The 19109-nt window shown below is 41.9% G+C and overlaps 1 protein-coding gene across 1 annotated transcript in view; it reads left to right on the forward strand.

Moving 5' to 3' along the window:
- adgrl3.1 (adhesion G protein-coupled receptor L3.1) overlaps nucleotides 1-19109 on the forward strand; it is a 190646-nt gene that overhangs the window by 44828 nt on the left and 126709 nt on the right. Inside the window, exon 2 of the mRNA XM_051702396.1 lies at nucleotides 8466-8601. Within this exon, the coding sequence (XP_051558356.1) occupies nucleotides 8484-8601 (118 nt within the window). The 5' untranslated portion in view covers nucleotides 8466-8483. The remainder of the gene's footprint in view (nucleotides 1-8465; nucleotides 8602-19109) is intronic.

Raw genomic sequence — 19109 nt, forward strand, 5'->3', positions numbered from 1 at the left:
AACCCTCTTAGTTCAGCACCAGTCGTTTACACCTCAGACTTAAAAAAAGGATCATGAAATTGTGTGAAAAGATGCAAAAAGTTGGGGGATAGTGGGTGGAAGGGGTCAAGCACAACAATTCTTTCACTCTCACTCACAATAAAGATTGCTGAACATGAAAATGTTAGAAGAAACAAAAAGCAAAAGAGTTTTGAGGCACTTTGCTGTATATCATTCATGGGACAAAAGTTCCAGCAGCAGTTCTGCAGATGGAAAGGCCTTGTTGATGAGAGAGGTCAACGGAGAATGGCCAGACTGGTTTCAGCTGACAGAAAGGCTACGGTAACTCAGATAACCACTCTGTACAATTGTAGTGAGCAGAATAGCATCAGAATGCACAACATGTCGAACCTTGAGGCTACAACAGTAGAAGACCATGGAACTTTATTAGGACATAGTGTTCCTAATAAAGTGCTCATTAAGTATAAATACATAGATATTTATTCTTACAAGGAATGTTTCGGGTTTAATACAAGTTAAACTCAATTGACAGTGTTTGTGGCATAATGTTGATTACCACAGAAAATAATTTCAAATCATCCCTCTTTTTCTAAAGAAAATAATTGCCTTCATTAAGGCACATATAAAGTACACTTGTCCAATACACAAAACATTTACTACGACAAGTACAGCGCATTACTTAAACATAATACATGTTAACATGACTTTAGTGTGATTAAAATCGATTACTAACCTTGTCTGTCTAAAGTTATCCAGGACCGGTAAACCCTGTAGGCCTAAACTTTCACAAAATGTAAAGATAACCAAAAAGAGTTTTTGAGTTCTCATAATTTTCTCCTGTTTTTGAACAAGCTGCAGTTATCCTGTCCATGATCAGATGTATGGAGAAGTCACAATGGATGGAATATACAGTGTGCATCTCTAAACAAACATCTAACAAACATGTTCCCTCCGGTCTGGTAATGGACTATGGTCAATTCTGATGACTGATTCCGATCTTATCACAGTGTTTTGTGTAAAATTTCACTATCATATCTGGGTCAGGAACTGCTGTCATGTTCGCATTGGATTTTGAATTGTCTTCTGTAATGCAGTCTCACCTCTCATATCTGTTCTGCAAGTGCTGTTACTTGTGCAGGCCAGGAACCACTTTCACCACTGCGTGTGATTTTAAATTCTCCGCTGTAATTCGAGCTCATGCATGAGGCAGCACAGTGATTCACAGTGTTCCTCCTCATGAATAATGTGGAAAAAGGCTCAGAAACATATGACATATTAGGGTACTCTACTACAAATCACAACGCATATACCTAATTTTTTATGTCATTGCTTTAAGTTTCGTAGGGCCATATGAAAGGACAGGAAGGACAGCTGATCATCCTCGCAGTGGCAGACCACGGGTAACAACACCTGCACAGGATCGGTACATCCGAATATCACACTTGCGGGACAGGTGCAGGATGGAAACAACAACTGCCCGAGTTACACCAGGAACACACAATCCCTCCATCAGTGCTCAGACTGTCCGCAATGGGCTGAGAGAGGCTGGACTGAGGGCTTGTAGGCCTGTTGTAAGGCAGGTCCTTACCAGACATCACCGGCCACAACGTCGCCAATGGGCACAAACCCACCTTCGCTGGAACAGACAGGACTAGCAAAAAGTGCTCTTCACTGATGAGTCGCGGTTTTGTCTCACCAGGGGTGCTGGTTGGACTCGCGTTTATCGTCGAAGGAATGAGCGTTACACCGAGGCCTGTACTCTGTAGCGGGATCGATTTGGAGGTGGACCAGACGTCACTGGTCTGGGGCGGTGTGTCACAGCATCATCAGACTGAGCTTGTTGTCATTGCAGGCAGTCTCAACGCTGAGCGTTACAGGGAAGACATCCTCCTCCCTCATGTGGTACCCTTCCTGTAGGCTCATCCTGACATGACCCTCCAGCATGACAATGCCACCAGCCATACTGCTCGTTCTGTGCGTGATTTCCTGCAAGACAGGAATGTCAGTGTTCTGCCATGACCAACGAAGAGCCCGGATCTCAATCCCATAATGCACGTCTGGGACCTGTTGGATCGGAGGGTGAGGGCTAGGGCCATTCCCCCCTCTTCCCCAAGTGCCTTGGTGGAAGAGTGGGGTAACATCTCACAGCAAGAACTGGCAAATCTGGTGCAGTCCATGAGGAGGAGATGCACTGCAGTACTTAATGCAGCTGGTGGCCACACCAGATACTGACTGTTACTTTTGATTTTGACCCCCCCCTTTGTTCAGGGACACATTATTCCATTTTTGTTAGTCACATGTCTGTGAAACTTGTTCAGTTTATGTCTTAGTTGTTGAATCTTTTTATGTTCATACAAATATTTACACATGTTAAGTTTGCTGAAAATAAAAGCAGTTGAAAGTGAGAGGACGTTCCTTTTTTGCTGAGTTTATTTTTGTCGAAATTTCTTCAATTTTTCATGTCTAGTTAAATTGAGCTTTTATTTTGGAGGAAGCTTTCATTTTGGATTAAAGCCCTTTCAGTTTCTGTTTGTTTTATGACTGCAGCTCCTTACTTCCAAAAAAGCAGATCGCTATTTGGTTAATGTGCTTATTAAACCACGAAAGGATTTGATTTAATTATATAAATGTAGGCTATAGTCTGCATGGGGTGCTCACTTCAAGGTTAATGATTTCTCTTTTCTCTGTAATCTGCTACATGCTGTGCGTACATGATGCTAATGATCAGACACTGTTTAGCCTTGAAAGGGACCAATGCGGTGTTGTCAGTGTATGAGCGGCCGGCTTCACACATTAATTTTGAAGCACGCAGCACATGCAGACTTAATTTCATTAAATCACAGCCTTTTGTAGTTTAATCACACTAGGACACATCACAATTTAAATGTTATTATTTTTGCATTCATACATTCATTTTATCCCAAATATGTCAAAGTCAGTGACATTCCACATTTCATAGCTTTGTTTTTATGACTGGGTTCTGCGAAATCATATAGCCCTAGTTTTGTTTTTTAAACCGGAAGAACGAAATGGCGATTTAAAAAAAAAAAAAAAAAAAAAAAAAAAAAAACACTTTACCCTTAATAATAAACAAAATGAGTGTTATAATTGTTTTCAATTATGTGCAACCTGTACATCTCAAAAACATTTCATGATACTGTAATTGTCGTGTTTGGAGTTTGACAACCCCTAGTCACAATAAACTGTTGAAAATAGCTGCATAACAAAAACATGACATGAGAGTCAGCAAATGATGAAAGCATTTACATTTTTGGGTGAACTATTACTCTCTCGGTCATAATTCCAATTCATGTAGGCTTGAGCTTTAATTGTTATGTTGTGTTTTGCCAGTCAGAGTTCCATTAAAGTAGATCTGTAATCTATTTTCTATCTATAATGCATAGATATATTGTTTGTTTATCTATTGTGTAATCAAATTAATATGTTACTTGTAAATTCCTGGTTAAATGAGTGTGTCTTACCAAATGACCATCAGCCATGCTACAAGAAAACATCAGTTATTTGTCCCCTAATGGTGAAGAGAGGAAACATAAAAAAAGAGGTCAGTTGCTTTCTTCTTCTCTACATTCCACCAGAAATGTATGAGGAATGTGAGGCACTGATGGAGAGACAGAAGGACATGGTGGGGTGGGGGGGGTAAATATGGTTGTGTCTTTCTAGTTGTGTTCGGGGTTCAGGCAGACGCTCATTTAGAAGAGAGAGAGAGAGGTTGTTTCTCTCATTACTGGACACACAGAGCTGCAGGGGGTGATGGGAGCTCATAAGGTCATGTCATACCAGACACAAATTGCCAGAACGGGACTGTGGCAAGTTCTCGGTGCCATAATTTCTATCCAAAATCTACCAAATGTGTACAGCACCCTGCAGCATAATCGAGTCAAAAAACTGCAATATGCCATTATAGATTATCAGAGAGCGTGAAAGTGACAGCGAGGGCATGTGAGGAGGGACTGAATATGTGTTACAGCCAGGGTTGGGAGGGTTACTTTTGAAATGTATTCCACTACAAATTACAGAATACATGCTGTAAAATGTAATTTGTAATGTATTCCGTTAGATTACTCAAGGTCAGTAATGTATTCTAAATACTTAGGATTACTTCTTCAGCACTTGTTTTGACTATAAAAACGCTGCCAGTACAGTAAAACAAAATGTTAAAAACATTGTTAAAAATACATTCTTTAAAAAACTTAAATATCTTATGCAGTATTGTTTCTAAAACAAGATCAATCTAATTGATCTTGCTTTAAGGATTTTTAGATATTTTTCAGGAAAACAATAAAAAAAATTATTATGAAGAATATGATTTTTGCCATAATATAAAAGGTCTTACTTGAAAAAAAACATTATGATCCGTGCCTGGTAATGTGCAAGAAATATGGCTGGAAATAGCATTTCAGCTTAGCGTAAAGCTGACAATTTACACAAGGTTTATTTCTATTTCTTCTGCTCCAAACTTACTTTAAACTTACTTCTCTGTCTGCTTGTATGAATGTAACACATCATAAGAAAGTGTTTCATCACTGTTCAAATGTACTTTGGGTCGCATCATTTATACGTATAAATGTTTTCCATCTGAAAGGACAAAATATTAAATGAAACAAATGACAATAAAATGCAAAGTAATCTCTTCAGTAATCAAAATACTTTTTGAATGTAACTGTATTCTAATTACCAATTTAAATTGTAACTGTAGTGGAATACAGTTACTTATATTTTGTATTTTAAATACGTAATCCCGTTACATGTATTCCGTTACTCCCCAACCCTGGTTACAGCACATACAGTACTGTAACACAGTGTGCTAAATTCGGAATGGCATACTACCATAGTACTCTTCTAAGAAGCCTGCATTTAGGACCATTAAGATTTTTTGCTTTGTAATATCATTTTCAGGACACTTAATTACATTTTACCCCCAATTTTTTATTACTGTAATGCTTCCATCATTTTACTTTTACTATTCCCATTGTTTTCAATGATGAGTCTCATTACCTTAACACAGTCATGTCCTGTTTTGTTTTGTTGCCAACTATATCTAGGCTATAGTCTTTGTATATCTGGTCTGACTCTCCATGAATTTGTCTGTTGACTTTCAGCCAACAGCCATCATGAGTTCTCAGGAACTGAAAAGCTAACGAGTGAACATCGGCATCCATGAGGGTTAGCCTTAGGTGCTCATTGGTTATTCAGCCCTATACATGCTGCAGTGGCCGCACTCTTGTTATGCGGAAGTAGCTAATTGGGTAATTATTTGAGTAAGATTAGCATATGGTGAAATGACATTATGCTAAACAATGAAATTAATTCTGGAATGGACTGGTAGCATAAGCAAATGTTCTGATTACAAAGAGAGGTGTGCAGATTGACTGGTAAGACATATGTTGAACTGACTTGAGTCTGTCTATTACTTTTCAAACACACAAATAACTGAAGTTTGCTTGCAGCATGGTCGATGGTCATTTGGCAAGATACACACTCATTTGACTAGAAATTTACTAGTAGCAAGATTACATGGTCATTTGATCACATGACAAACACACACACACACACACACACACACACACATGTTGGTGCGGCTATCCTTATGAGAACTCTCCGTAGACATAATGATTTTTATACTGTACGAACTATAGATTCTATCCCCTAACCCTAACCCTACCCCTAAACCTAACCCTCTCAAAAAACTTTCTGCATTTTTACATTTAAAAAAAAAAGAAAAAAAAAAAAAACTTTTTGTATGTTTTTTAAGCAATTTGAATTATGGGGACACTAGAAATGGCATAATACCCTTGTAATTAACAGTTTGTAACCTAAAAAAATGTCCTCGTAAACCACCCAAACCCGCCCACACACACACACACACACACACACACACACACACACACACACACATTTTACTGGTATTGTGAGCATATGTCCATATGCTCCTGTGTATAATGTGGGACATTTGGTCCAAACCCTCCTGTTCACTTTAGTTAAGCAGCCATCAGTCATTCAGACAGAAGTGTGTGTGAGAGCATTAGGCAAAGAAAAGAGAGGGAAGATAAGAATACTTTAAACTATGTGTGTGTGTGTGTGAGTGTGTGTGAGAGAGAGAGACAGATAGAAAGGGTGAGAGGAGAGAGACAGAGTGTGTGTGTGTGTGTGTGTGTGTCTAATGACAGAGTGGCATTGTTGAGTGTTTATGTAAGTTTAATGAGACAGTGGCTGTATAGTGCTTTATTTTTAATAAGGTAAAGATGTTCAGTGCGGGCAGGCCATATATAACCATCTGTGGGTGTTTGTGTGTGTGTGGTAAGGGGGGAAGGAGGGCAGATGCATTAAGCTGTTGTAGAGGGCATTAGCAGAGCTCCACATGTGTCTTCTCAAAAGTATTTTCATCCTGTGCTGTCATGCCTCAGTCTTTACTGTGACACATTCATACACACTCAGTCTCTTCGAGTACACACACACATTTGATGGGTGATATACTGGTTGCATGGTCAAACACACACAAATCAATACTCTCTATGAAACATTATGGATTTGTTTTTCAATCTCATGGACTTCATTACACAGACATGATTCAAAAATCAGTGAGGGCTTTGACAGATATGACGGATCATTTTATCTGGGTTCAGCTCAGCTATATCACACCCTCTGCTTGCTAGAGGGTGAATTCACTAAAGAGTTGCCCGACTTTTTCACAAAACTCAAGCTATTTGCCTGTCACAAATTGCTTTTAAAAGCTTTTTGTCTGGCACAATTACTGTTGCGCTGTTACCACCCAAGGAAAGAAGGTGGCAAACATAATTTAATAATAAGAGATGTTTGTTTACATTTTCAAGTGATAATGGCAGCAGTAACTCATCAAATGTGCAAAAAACAAAAAACAAAAAAAAAAAACAAATATTGAATTCCCCCCTGAGTTTGTTATTAGTGAAACGGTAACACTGTTCAATAAGGTTCTATTTGTTAACATTCCCAGATAGCACACGTACATCTCCGAGATGTCTGTTTTAGATATTTTCATCTGGAAATCATCACAATCTAATTAACATCTGCTAAACATCTTAAAAAGATCAGTGTGGGGATGGGGGCGTGGTCGTGTGTCTGTTTGTGGGAGTGAGTGAGTGGTGTGGTTCGTCAACTGGTTGGTGTCATTTCTAACAGCTGTCTATTGTTACAGTGATAGCCGAGGGAGACCTTAAAAGCAGCCCAAAACGCCAGAGAAGGGAGAGAGTGACACAAGAGTGCGGTGTTGGCTTTATGAGTTTATTATTGAGAATTTATGTTAATGAGAATTTACGTTTTGAGAGTTTATGTTATTTGAGAGTGTTTGAGTGAAAGCCCACAGACAAAGTTAGTGCAGTGTGCATCAGGGCAGAAAAAATAAAAGACTTGCCTGAACTGCTTTGCTGTTTCCCGACTCCTCCTGTGTCCGGACCTTCAATCATATCACAATCAGATTTACAAACATTCTAAATCATAAACGTCTTAAAGACATCTGCTGAATGTCTTTTTGACATCCGAGACATACTTATTGACATAACGTCTTATAGACGTATTGCAGTTGATCAAAAAACTCAAATACACCTTCCAGATGTAAACACACACATCAATTAGACATCTGGGTGATGTATGTGTGCTATCAGGGTTAGTTAATGCATTAGCGTGAACTAATAATGAATTGTTTTCTTATTTAATTTATTAATCTTGGATAATGTTAATTTACACATTTACATTTGTTCACTGTAGTTCATGGTAGTTCATAATGAATTACCTAATGGTAATATATACAACTTTTAATGTTAAAAATATAATAGTGCTATTTAGCATTAACCAAGATTAATAAGTGCTGTAAAGATACTGTTTATGATTAGTTTATGGAAACTAATGTATTTAACTAATGTTAACAAATGCAACATTATTGTAAAGTGTTACCAAGAAGTATTATGCTAACTAATTACATTCCTTAATTTTGGAATATCTAAAGCTTTTGCATTTAAAGACAACATGAAACCACATTTGTGTCTCGTTTATCTTCTGTAATGTGACTTATCTCTGATTATTTCTGGTATTATTATTCAATAATGATGGGTGGACTTGATTTTATCCACTGGGATTTGATTGGATAGGCTATGATATTATTGGTTGATGTTATCTTTCCCAGCCTGTGCAACTTTGTTACATCATCTGAATAGAAAAGTCATTTGAGAGGCAGAGAAAGTGATTACATTTTGATGAAAGATTATGAAACCAAACCTTTTTTCTTCTTCAGAATTACATGCACTGATGGATCTTACATAAAGTCCAGGATCATATATAAAGAAAGTAAATAGGGTCAGTTTTGATTTCGTGTTGTCTTTAAACTTTAACTTTTCCTTGCATTTGTAGAATAAAAGTGAAACAGTACAATTTTCTTTACTTTGTGTCTGTGTATTTTGTTTGTCTTGCTTTAGGTGTGTTTGTCAGAGAGGATGGCGTGTGTGAGATGGAACTTCAGTGAGTCAGTGCAGAGGTCATCGGGGTCATCAGTGGTCATGTGGTCCACACGCCTACTCTTGCTCTTCGCCCTCTTTACACCTGTCACACTCGGTAAGACACACACACACACACCAAGTCTCAACAATAAGTGTGAGAGGGTTTCTGGCCAGTTGACGAAACCGTCACTTGCCCAGTCAGGCCAGTGCCTACATTCTTACATTACAACAAAGTACATGAGTTTATGCATTGCAAAGTAAAACATTTTGAAAATTCTGTTTAATTCTGCTTATTTCAATTTGTCACCAAGGTAGCATTTTTATGCTAATTTTGGGATATTGCATAAAATTGATGGATGGAAATGTCCTGGTTACTTGCGTAACCTCCGTTCCCTGATGGAGGGAACGAGACATTGTGTCGATGTAGTGACACTAGGGGTCACTCTTGGGAGCCCCAAACACCTCTGGTCTTTGATAAAAGGCCAATGAGGGGACAGCCGCCCTTCCAACCTCTCCTGCAGGAAGGAAAGCACCGATCCGACTGCACATCTCTGGGGGTCTTCCCGTCGGGAAGAACACCACTTAGCGAATAGACGGCACTTAAAGGCATACAGGTGCCTCGTAGAGGGGGCCCTAGCCTGAGTGATCGTGTCTACCACCGCTGGTGGTAGACTGCTTAGGTCTTCCGCATCCTGTCCAGGGGCCAGACATGGAGATTCCAGATGTCTGGTTGCGGGTTCCAGATGGTGCCCCATCCCTGAGAAAGAAGGTCAATCCTCAGGGGAATTCGCCAGGGGGCTGTCGCGGGGTCTGAGAACCACAACTGGGTAGGCCAGTAGGGTGCTATCAGAACAACCAGCTCCTCGTCCTCCCTGACCTTGCACAGAGTCTGTGCAAGTAGGCTTACTGGGGGAAATGCATATTTGCATAGGCCAGGAGGCCAGCTGTGTGCCAGCGCGTCTATGCCGAGGGGTGCCTCGGTCAGGGCATACCAGAGCGGGCAGTGGGAGGATTCTTGGGAGGCGAACAGGTCTACCTGTGCCTGTCCAAATCAACTCCAAATCAGCTGGACCACCTGAGGGTGGAGTCTCCACTTTCCCCTGAGGGTAACTTGCTGTGACAGCGCGTCCGCTGTAGTGTTGAGGTCGCCCGGGATGTGAGTGGCTCGCAGTGACTTGAAGTGCTGCTGACTCCAGAGGAGGAGACGGCGGGCGAGTTCTGACATACAACGAGAGCACAGACCGCCTTGGCGGTTGACATATGCTACCGTTGCCGTGTTGTCTGAGGAACGAACATGTGCTTGCCCTGGATCAACGGCCAGAACCTCCACAGGGTGAGCAGAATTGGCAACAACTCGAGGCAGTTGATGTGCCAACGCAGACGCAGGCCTGTCCATAAGCCGGCGGCTGCGTGCCCATTGCAAACAGCGTCCCAGACCATTTTGGAGGCATCTGTCGTGACCACGATGCACCTGGAGACCTGCTCTAGGGGAACACCTGCCCGTAGAAATGAGAGGTCAGTCCAGGGGCTGAAAAGACGGTGACAGACCGGCGTGATGACCACACGATGTGTCCCGCGGCGCCATGCCCATCTCGGGACTCGAGTCTGAAGCCAGAGCTGAAGTGGTCTCATATGCATCAACCCAAATGGGGTGGCTACCGCTGAGGATGCCATAAGCCCCAGGAGCCTCTGAAAGAGTTTCAGTGGAACCGCTGTTTTCTGTTTGAACGCCTTCAAACAGGCCAGCACTGACTGTGTGCGCTCGTTCGTGAGGCGCGCTGTCAAAGAGACTGAGTCCAACTCCAAACCGAGAAAAGAGACGCTCTGAACTGGGAGGAGCTTGCTCTTTTCCTAGTTGACCCGAAGCCCTAATCGGCTGAGGTGCGAGAGCACCAGGTCCCTGTGTGCACACAACATGTCCCGAGAGTGAGCTAGGATTAGCCAATCATCAAGATAGTTGAGAATGCGAATGCTCACTTCCCTTAACGGGGCAAGAACTGCCTCTGCGAACTTCGTGAAGATGCGTGGGGACAAAGACAGGCCGAAAGGGAGGACCTTGTACTGATACGCCTGACCCTCGAATGCAAACCGCAGGAAGGGTCTGAGTCAAGGTAGAATCGAGTTGTGAAAGTACGCATCCTTCAAGTCTACCGCTGCGAACCAATCTTGATGCCGGACGCTCGCCAGAATGCGTTTTCGAGTCAGCATCTTGAACGGGAGTCTGTGTAAAGCCCGGTTCAGTACTCGCAGGTCCAAGATTGGCCGCAACCCACCGCCTTTTTTCGGTACGTTGAAGTAGGGGCTGTAAAACCCCTTCTTCATCTCGGCCGGAGGGACAGTTTCTATCACACCCTTCCATATGAGGGTAGCGATCTCCGCACGCAAGGTAGTAGCATTTTCATCCTTCACCAAGGTGAAGTGAATACCGCTGAACCTGGGCGGACGCCTGGCGAACTGAATCGCGTAGCCGAGTCGGATGGTCTGGACCAGCCATCACGACGGATTGGAGTTCCATGTTCCGCGCAAGGGGGACCAAAGGGACAACGTCATTGGACGTACTGGCAGGTGGGGCCTCGCGGCGGGGTGGAGCTCAATGTGCCACACCATGTCATGGCCGTGCTGAGTCTAGGGACATCGAAGCACTTACTTGGCTCCTTGTGACCACCCCCGGAACAGCCTGGGACGGGGGAGGAAGAGGCCTGTCCTCGCAACCCGTGGAGACTGTCACATTGGGGGCGGATGTGTGCCACCAGGTGGTGGCGCTCTGCGGGCATAGGTGCACTGTGAGCGCTTTATCCACCAGGGGAATAGCCGTATAGCCCCTGGCCGCCCCACCATCGAGGGTAGTGAGGGCGGGGGAACTGAGAAATCGGGACCGGGCAGTAAAAGGTGCCTCCCATGATTTTGTCAGCTCCTCGTGCACTTCCGGGAAGAAAGGCACTGGAGCGGGGCGTGGCTGCTTTGAGCGGCACCGTGAGCCCAGGAACCAATCATCGAGCCACGAGGGTTCAGGGGAGAGTGGAGGGTTCCACTCTAGCCCGACGCTCGCGGCCGCCCGTGAAAGCATGTCCATCATCTCTGCATCAGCCCGTGACTGGGCAATTGATCCCGAAGGGGGGAGCCCAGCTGTGGCTTCTGCATCCGACTGGAAAAGCCCACTCTCCAATGCTGCGCTCGAGAGCTCATCAGCTTCGCGGGCTCCGAACAAAAGGGCGAACTCGCTGTGAGACGAGCCGGCAGACTCATCCGGAAGCCTGATCGGGGCAGACGGGCATGATGGAGAATGGGAGAATGGGAGGTTACTTTTCTTACGAAAGCAAGCTGCGACCGCAACGTTGCCATGGTCATGTTCTCGCAGTGAGAACATGAACCATCCACGAACGCTGCCTCCGTGTGTCTCGCGCCCAAACACGAAAGACAGCGATCGTAACCATCTGAAGTTGAGAGGTAACGACCGCAACCAGGAATAACACACAATCGGAAAGGCATCTTTAAAAAGACGCTTGTTTAAAAAGATGTTCCGTGTGTGCCGCTCTTTTAGAGAAATATACTCTTTCAGGAAAATATACTCTCTTTTTTTCTGCCGAAGCGCCTGAATGAGTGGTTGCATACCAGCTCCTTTTATACCCGTATGTCCGGGGGAGTGGCATGCAAATACCACTCGCCAATTTTCATTGGTCTTTTATCAAAGGCCAGAGGTGTTTTGGGCTCCCAAGAGTGACCCCTAGTGTCACTACATCGACACAATGTCGAGTGAGTGACAGATAGGGAACTAGCGGTCGACCGATTTATTGCAGAGGTCGATAAATCGAACGATATTCTGACTTTTTTGAATTATTGGCATCGGCCGATAAATTTTCCTGTTTGGCCAATTTGTTCCTTGAGGGTGCCAAAAATAGCCTGCTTGCATATGAAGCGATTGAGACATGTAAACGACCAGTCACAGTTCGTTTTGTTGTTATATGCCATCATGTTACTACAATAATAGACCGTTGTGCAACACAGTCTCATTTAAATGGTCGGCATATCAGAGCCGCAGCAGACGCGTTTGAGCTCATAATGTTAAAGTGCTCACCTGTTTCATTCTCCCTCTCTCTCCTCAACAGTTTCCTGTTTCTCTTAATGGTCTTGTCTAATGATTAAAAAGGCAAATATCAATAAAATTAATGTTGTATACCACCTGTGGATACCTCGTTTAAATAGATGTAATACACAAACCTCACAAAACTTGAGCAGATCCAGCATCCTGTGGAGCGCTCATTTATTTACCTCTAAAGCACATATTCTATCAGCCTCTCCTCAGCAATTCCCAGTAACTTTTAACTTTCTTTTCTAATGATATAAGGCAACTATCAATAAAACTTGTATTATATACCGTTTGCAAATATGCAGATATCTCGTTTAAACAGATGTAATTCACGAACCTCACGAAAATCCAGCATTTTCTTCCCGTTGAGCGCTCATCTAATATCTTCCTCTGAAGCACGTATTCCATCAGCCAGAATCAAAACTTCAGGATCAGGATCAAAAGTTCCTCTGATTCATATATCATAGTCCAAGCAGGTGATCCAGGCCGTTGAAACTGTCAGGAGATTGCTGCTCGCGCTGGATCCGCACGAGCGCATGAGTGCAACTTCAAGGTAAAAGCGCTTCACGTGTACTATAAGTAAATGTCTTATTCACTGTGCACTGTATGTACAATTGGTTTGATTCTGTATTTTTTGAGTAAATGTGATTGCTAAGATAGACATGCCATCCATGGTTGCTGGACTACTGTGTGTACTGTTATTTTCTTCTTCCTAATATATTAACAATTTCTTCATGTGCAAATAAATAACTAACATTTGATGACTAAACAGAAATCAGAAGAAACTGCTATCTACCATTTAAAATACAATATTTTTAAGATTCTTTTTTACAAAGTTAAGATTTTTTGTGAAATTGAGTAAATAGAGTGCTAAATAAGAGTTTATTATATATATTTTTAGTAATTTTATGTTTATGTTATTTACTATATTAAATTGTGTAATATATCGGCATTGTATCAGCCTATCGGCCACCCTGCTCTCCGGATATCGGCATCGGCCATTAAAAAACTCACTAATGGAAACACCAAGATGCAAATAAAATCTTCAAAATGTGCATAAAAAAACTTGTATGCTCGCTTGAGGTGGATTAAATTTTTATTTGATAGAAGACATGCACAAACTACAATGGAAACACATTTACCGAATATATTCCTATAGAGTTTATACAGAAATATAGATGTGCATCAAACAAATTGTGACTGCCTCAACAAGCCATGGGAATTCATCATTCAGAGCATTTTGTCTGCAAACTCTAAACCACAAGTAGGAATTTATTACATTTAATAAGAAGCCACAGTGGCTTCAGTTTCCATTTCATTTCAGTTTTGCGGCAATTTCCTCAGAAGCAATTTAGTTCTCTTAAACGTGGGATGTAAACGCTGCTTTATTCGATAATTATTTTTGCGATATTTTATGCGATTTTACACAATCAAATTTGCAACTTGGATGGAAACATAACTAGTGATGAGGTTTTCTTTAAATTAGGAATGTCAGTCTCGGGTCAGATACTGTGTTTAAATAGGCTTACTTGTACTCATACTTGTAAACAAAAAAAAATGCTCTGATACTAAAACCGATACCATCTGACATAAGAATGTAATTGTTTAAACATAAAATCGTGATATATCCTAGTATGATAATTAAACAGCAAAGTCTGCAGTTTAATGAAATAAATATATAGTTTGAATGTGCTGTGCACTTCAAACTGAATGTGTGAAGCCGGCTGCTAATATAATGAAAACGACGCATCATGAGCATCACTCGTGCTCTTGTGTGTAGTAGATGACAGAGAGCAAAGTGCTTATTTACTGTGCAGCACATACAGGCTACATATTTATTTAATTCAATTGCAGCTTTTTGCGGTTTAATAATCACACTGGGTCCTATAGCAACCTGTAGTTGGGCCATTGAAAATGTGGCAGGGCAAGAATTAATCTGAACTACTGGGCCAGCAGAAAAAAAAATCTTATTGTTGAGACATGCACACCTACATACAAAACCCAATTATTTCAAGTTGTGTTGTTTTCAGCAGCTATGGATAAATGAGATGTCTTACTGCTTTTATTTGTTTAGTTATCCCCCCAACCTTGAAATGTCGACTGTCAGACAAGCCAAATGAGACCAAACCGCACAGCTCGCAAATCCTTAGTGAAAATTCCACAAAGTTTTTTTCTTATTATTAAAAGTTCTGGAAACTACTAATTGAGACATCTCTACTCTAGTAATAAATAATTCATGAGCAATCACTGAATTTCACAACCACTGTGCATCCGTTATGATCAAAACACTATATTTACACATTCATAGAAACACAAACACACAAACATATGGGAGAGAAAAATATGAAACACAAATAACTTTCAAAGCCTTTTAATAGAAGGCTCCATTTCGAGTGAAAGATGAAATATAGCTGGTTGATTTTTCTGTAAAAGAGCCATTTTATGGGCCAATCTATAACTATAAAAATTGTGTGAATGTGTGTGAACCTGTTAAAAGTGTGTGAGATAGAGTGCAGATGTAAGAGGATCTGACAGATCAATAATCAGAGATATACACGTCTAGACTCTCTGTGTGTGTGTGGTGTGTGTAGCACATGTGAGCGTGACCGTGTGTGCATGTTGGTTCCTCAAGGGGACCTTTAGCGTAACGTTTTTAGCTCAGAAGACACTGGGGAATTGGCCAAAGGGGGAATATTTTAAAAACATCAGGACAATGTTCAACACAAGCCTTAAAGGAACAGTTCACCCAATAGTTTATTGTTCCAAACCCCTTGGAACACAAAAAAGGAGAAATTCTGAAGACTGTGCTGTTTGCGTGTTTCAATGCAGTTACAATAAATACAGACGAAAGCTTTAAAAAGATGCAAAAGCACAATGAAAATATCATAATTGTGGTCCATACATTTTGTGTGCTATATTTCATGTCTTCTGAAGTCATGTGTGTGAGAAACAGACTGATATTTTAGTAATTTCCTGGTTATATTGAATCGCAAAATGTATAAAATATATATAAACAGGAGCTCTGAGCACTTGTGAAGGCAAAAAATGCCCAGTCCACCATTTTGTTTTATTTGTAGCATCTGATAAAAGAATCAGAAAGAGCTTTATTGGCCAAGTGTGCTCACACATAAAAGGGATTTGTTTTGGAAACAGGAGCTCTGAGCACTTAAATATATTATATAGACACAAAATATTAAAAGAATCAACAGATAGAGAAATTTAGACAGAGTAAACCGGAAAAGCGAAAAAAGAAACCTACACTATATTGCCAAAAGTATTCGCTCACCCATCCAAATAATTGAATTCAGGTGTTCCAATCACTTCCATGGCCACAGGTGTATAAAATGAAGCACCTAGGCATGCAGACTGCTTCTACAAACATTTGTGAAAGAATGGGCCGCTCTCAGGAGCTCAGTGAATTCCAGCGTGGTACTGTGATAGGATGCCACCTGTGCAACAAGTCCAGTCATGAAATTTCCTCGCTACTAAATATTCCACAGTCAACTGTCAGTGGTATTATAACAAAGTGGAAGCGATTGGGAATGACAGCAACTCAGCCACGAAGTGGTAGGCCACGTAAAATGACAGAGCGGGGTCAGTGGATGCTGAGGTGCATAGTGCGCAGAGGTCGCCAACTTTCTGCAGAGTCAATCGCTACAGACCTCCAAAGTTCATGTGGCAGAGAGCTTCATGGAATGGGTTTCCATGGCCGAGCAGCTGCATCCAAGCCATACATCACCAAGTGCAATGCAAAGCGTCAGATGCAGTGGTGTAAAGCACGCCGCCACTGGACTCTAGAGCAGTGGAGACGTGTTCTCTGGAGTGACGAATCACGCTTCTCCATCTGGCAATCTGATGGATGAGTTTGGGTTTGGCAGTTGCCAGGAAAACAGTACTCGTCTGACTGCATTGTGCCAGCTGTGAAGTTTGGTGGAGGGGGGATTATGGTGTGGGGTTGTTTTTCAGGAGCTGGGCTTGGCCCCTTAGTTCCAGTGAAAGGAACTCTGAATGCTTCAGCATAACAAGAGATTTTGGACAATTCCATGCTCCCAACTTTGTGGGAACAGTTTGGGGATGGCCCCTTCCTGTTCCAACATGACTGCACACCAGTGCACAAAGCAAGGTCCATAAAGACATGGATGAGCGAGTTTGGTGTGGAAGAACTTGACTGGCCTGCACAGAGTCCTGACCTCAACCTGATAGAGCACCTTTGGGATGAATTAGAGCGAAGACTGCGAGCCAGGCCTTCTCGTCCAACATCAGTGTCTGACCTCACAAATGCACTTCTGGAAGAATGGTCAAAAATTCCCATAAACACACTCCTAAACCTTGTAGAAAGCCTTCCCAGAAGAGAGTTGAAGCTGTTATAGCTGCAAAGGGTGGGCCGACGTCATATTAAACCCTATGGATTAAGAATGGGATGTCACTGAAGTTCATATGTATCTAAAGGCAGATGAGCGAATACTTTTGGCAATATAGTGTATGTTCAGGTGTGTGCAAATTGGGAAAAGTGTATTGTAACAATATAAATAAATATATATTTACATAACAGACATGCAGATGCGTAATGCCAGAGAATATTGCACAGTAAAGACAGTAAAAAGACCATAATATAGTTGTTAACAGGCTATTCTCGGCCTAGTAATATGTATAATTGCATAAAATATTTGATATTGATTTAATTTTAAGGGTAATTGGTTATATATATATACAGTTGAAGTCAGAAGTTTACATACACTTAGGTTGAAATCATTAAAACTAATTTTTTAACCACTCCACAGATTTAATATTAGCAAACTATAGTTTTGGCAAGTCATTTAGGACATCTACTTTGTGCATGACAAGAGTAATTTTTCCAACAATTGTTTACAGACAGATTGTTTCACTTTTAATTGACTATATCACAATTCCAGTGGGTCAGAAGTTTACATACACTAAGTTAACTGTGCCTTTAAGCAGCTTGGAATATTCCATAGGATAGGAAGTGTACTAAATTGGAGGGGTACCTGTGGATGCATTTTAAGGCCTACCTTCAAACTCAGTGCCTATTTGCTTGACATCATGGGAAAATCAAAATAAATCAGCCAAGGGGCCTGGGTAGCTCAGCGAGTATTGATGCTGACTACCACCTCTGGAGTCGTAAGTTCGAATCCAGGGCATGCTGAGTGACTCCAGCCAGGTCTCCTAAGCAACCAAATTGGCCCGGTTGCTAGGGAGGGAAGAGTCATATGGGGTAACCTCCTCGTGGTCACGATTAGTGGTTCTTGCTCTCAATGGGGTGTGTGTTAAGTTGTGCATTGATCGCAGAGTGTAGCATGTGCCTCCACATGCTGGGAGTCTCGGCGGTGTCGTGCACAGCGAGCCACGTGATAAGATGCGCAGATTGACGGTCTCAGAAGCGGAGGCAATTGGGACTTGTCCTCCACCACCCGGATTGAGCTGAGTAACCGCGCCACCACGAGGACCTACTAAGTAGTGGGAATTGGGCATTCCAAATTGGAAGAAGAGGGGATAAAAAAAATAAACAATACAAATCAGCCAAGACCTCAGAAAAAACATTGTGGACCTCCATAAATCTGGTTCATCCTTGGGAGCAATTTCCAAATGCCTGAAGGTACCACATTCAACTGTCCAAACAATAGTATGCAAGTATAAACACCATGGGACCATGTAGCCATCATACCACTCAGGAAGGAGACGCATTCTGTCTCCTAGAGATTAACATAGTTTGGTGCGAAAAGTGCAAATCAATCCCAGAACAACAGCAAAGTACCTTATGAAGATGCTGGAGGAAACAGGTAGTCAAGTATCTATATCCACAGTAAAATGAGTCCTATATCGACATAACCTGAAAGGCTGCTCAGCAAGGAAGAAGCCACTGATCCAAAACCGTCATAAAAAAGCCAAACTACAGTTTGCAAGTGCACATGGGGACAAATATCTTACTTTTTGGAGAAATGTCCTCTGGTCTAATGAAACAAAATATTAACTGTTTGGCCATAATGACCATTGTTATGTTTGGAGGAAAAAGGGGGAGTCTTGCAAGCCGAAGAACACCATCCCAACCGTGAAGCATGGGGGTGGCAGCATCGTGTTGTGCTTTGCTGCAGGAGGGACTGGTGCACTTCACAAAATTGATGGCATCATGAGGAAGGAAAATGATGTGGATATATTAAAGCAACATCTCAAGACATCAGCCAGGAAGTTAAAGCTTGGTCGCCATTGGGTCTTCCAAATGGACAATGACCCCAAGCATACCTCCAAAGTTGTGGCAAAATGGCTTAAGGACAACAAAGTCAAGGTTTTGGAGCGGCCATCACAAAGCCCTGACCTCAATCCAATAGAAAATTTGTGGGCAGAACTGAAAAAGCATGTTCGAGCAAGGAGGCCTACAAACCTGACTCAGTTACACCAGTTCTGTCTGGAGGATTGGGCCAAAAGTCACAAAACTTATTGTGAGAAGCTTGTGGAAGGCTGCCCAAAATGTTTGACCCAAGTTAAACAATTTAAAGGCAATGCTACCAAATACTAACAAA

This window comes from Myxocyprinus asiaticus, chromosome 7 (assembly GCF_019703515.2).
Source record: "Myxocyprinus asiaticus isolate MX2 ecotype Aquarium Trade chromosome 7, UBuf_Myxa_2, whole genome shotgun sequence".
Taxonomy (NCBI): domain Eukaryota; kingdom Metazoa; phylum Chordata; class Actinopteri; order Cypriniformes; family Catostomidae; genus Myxocyprinus; species Myxocyprinus asiaticus.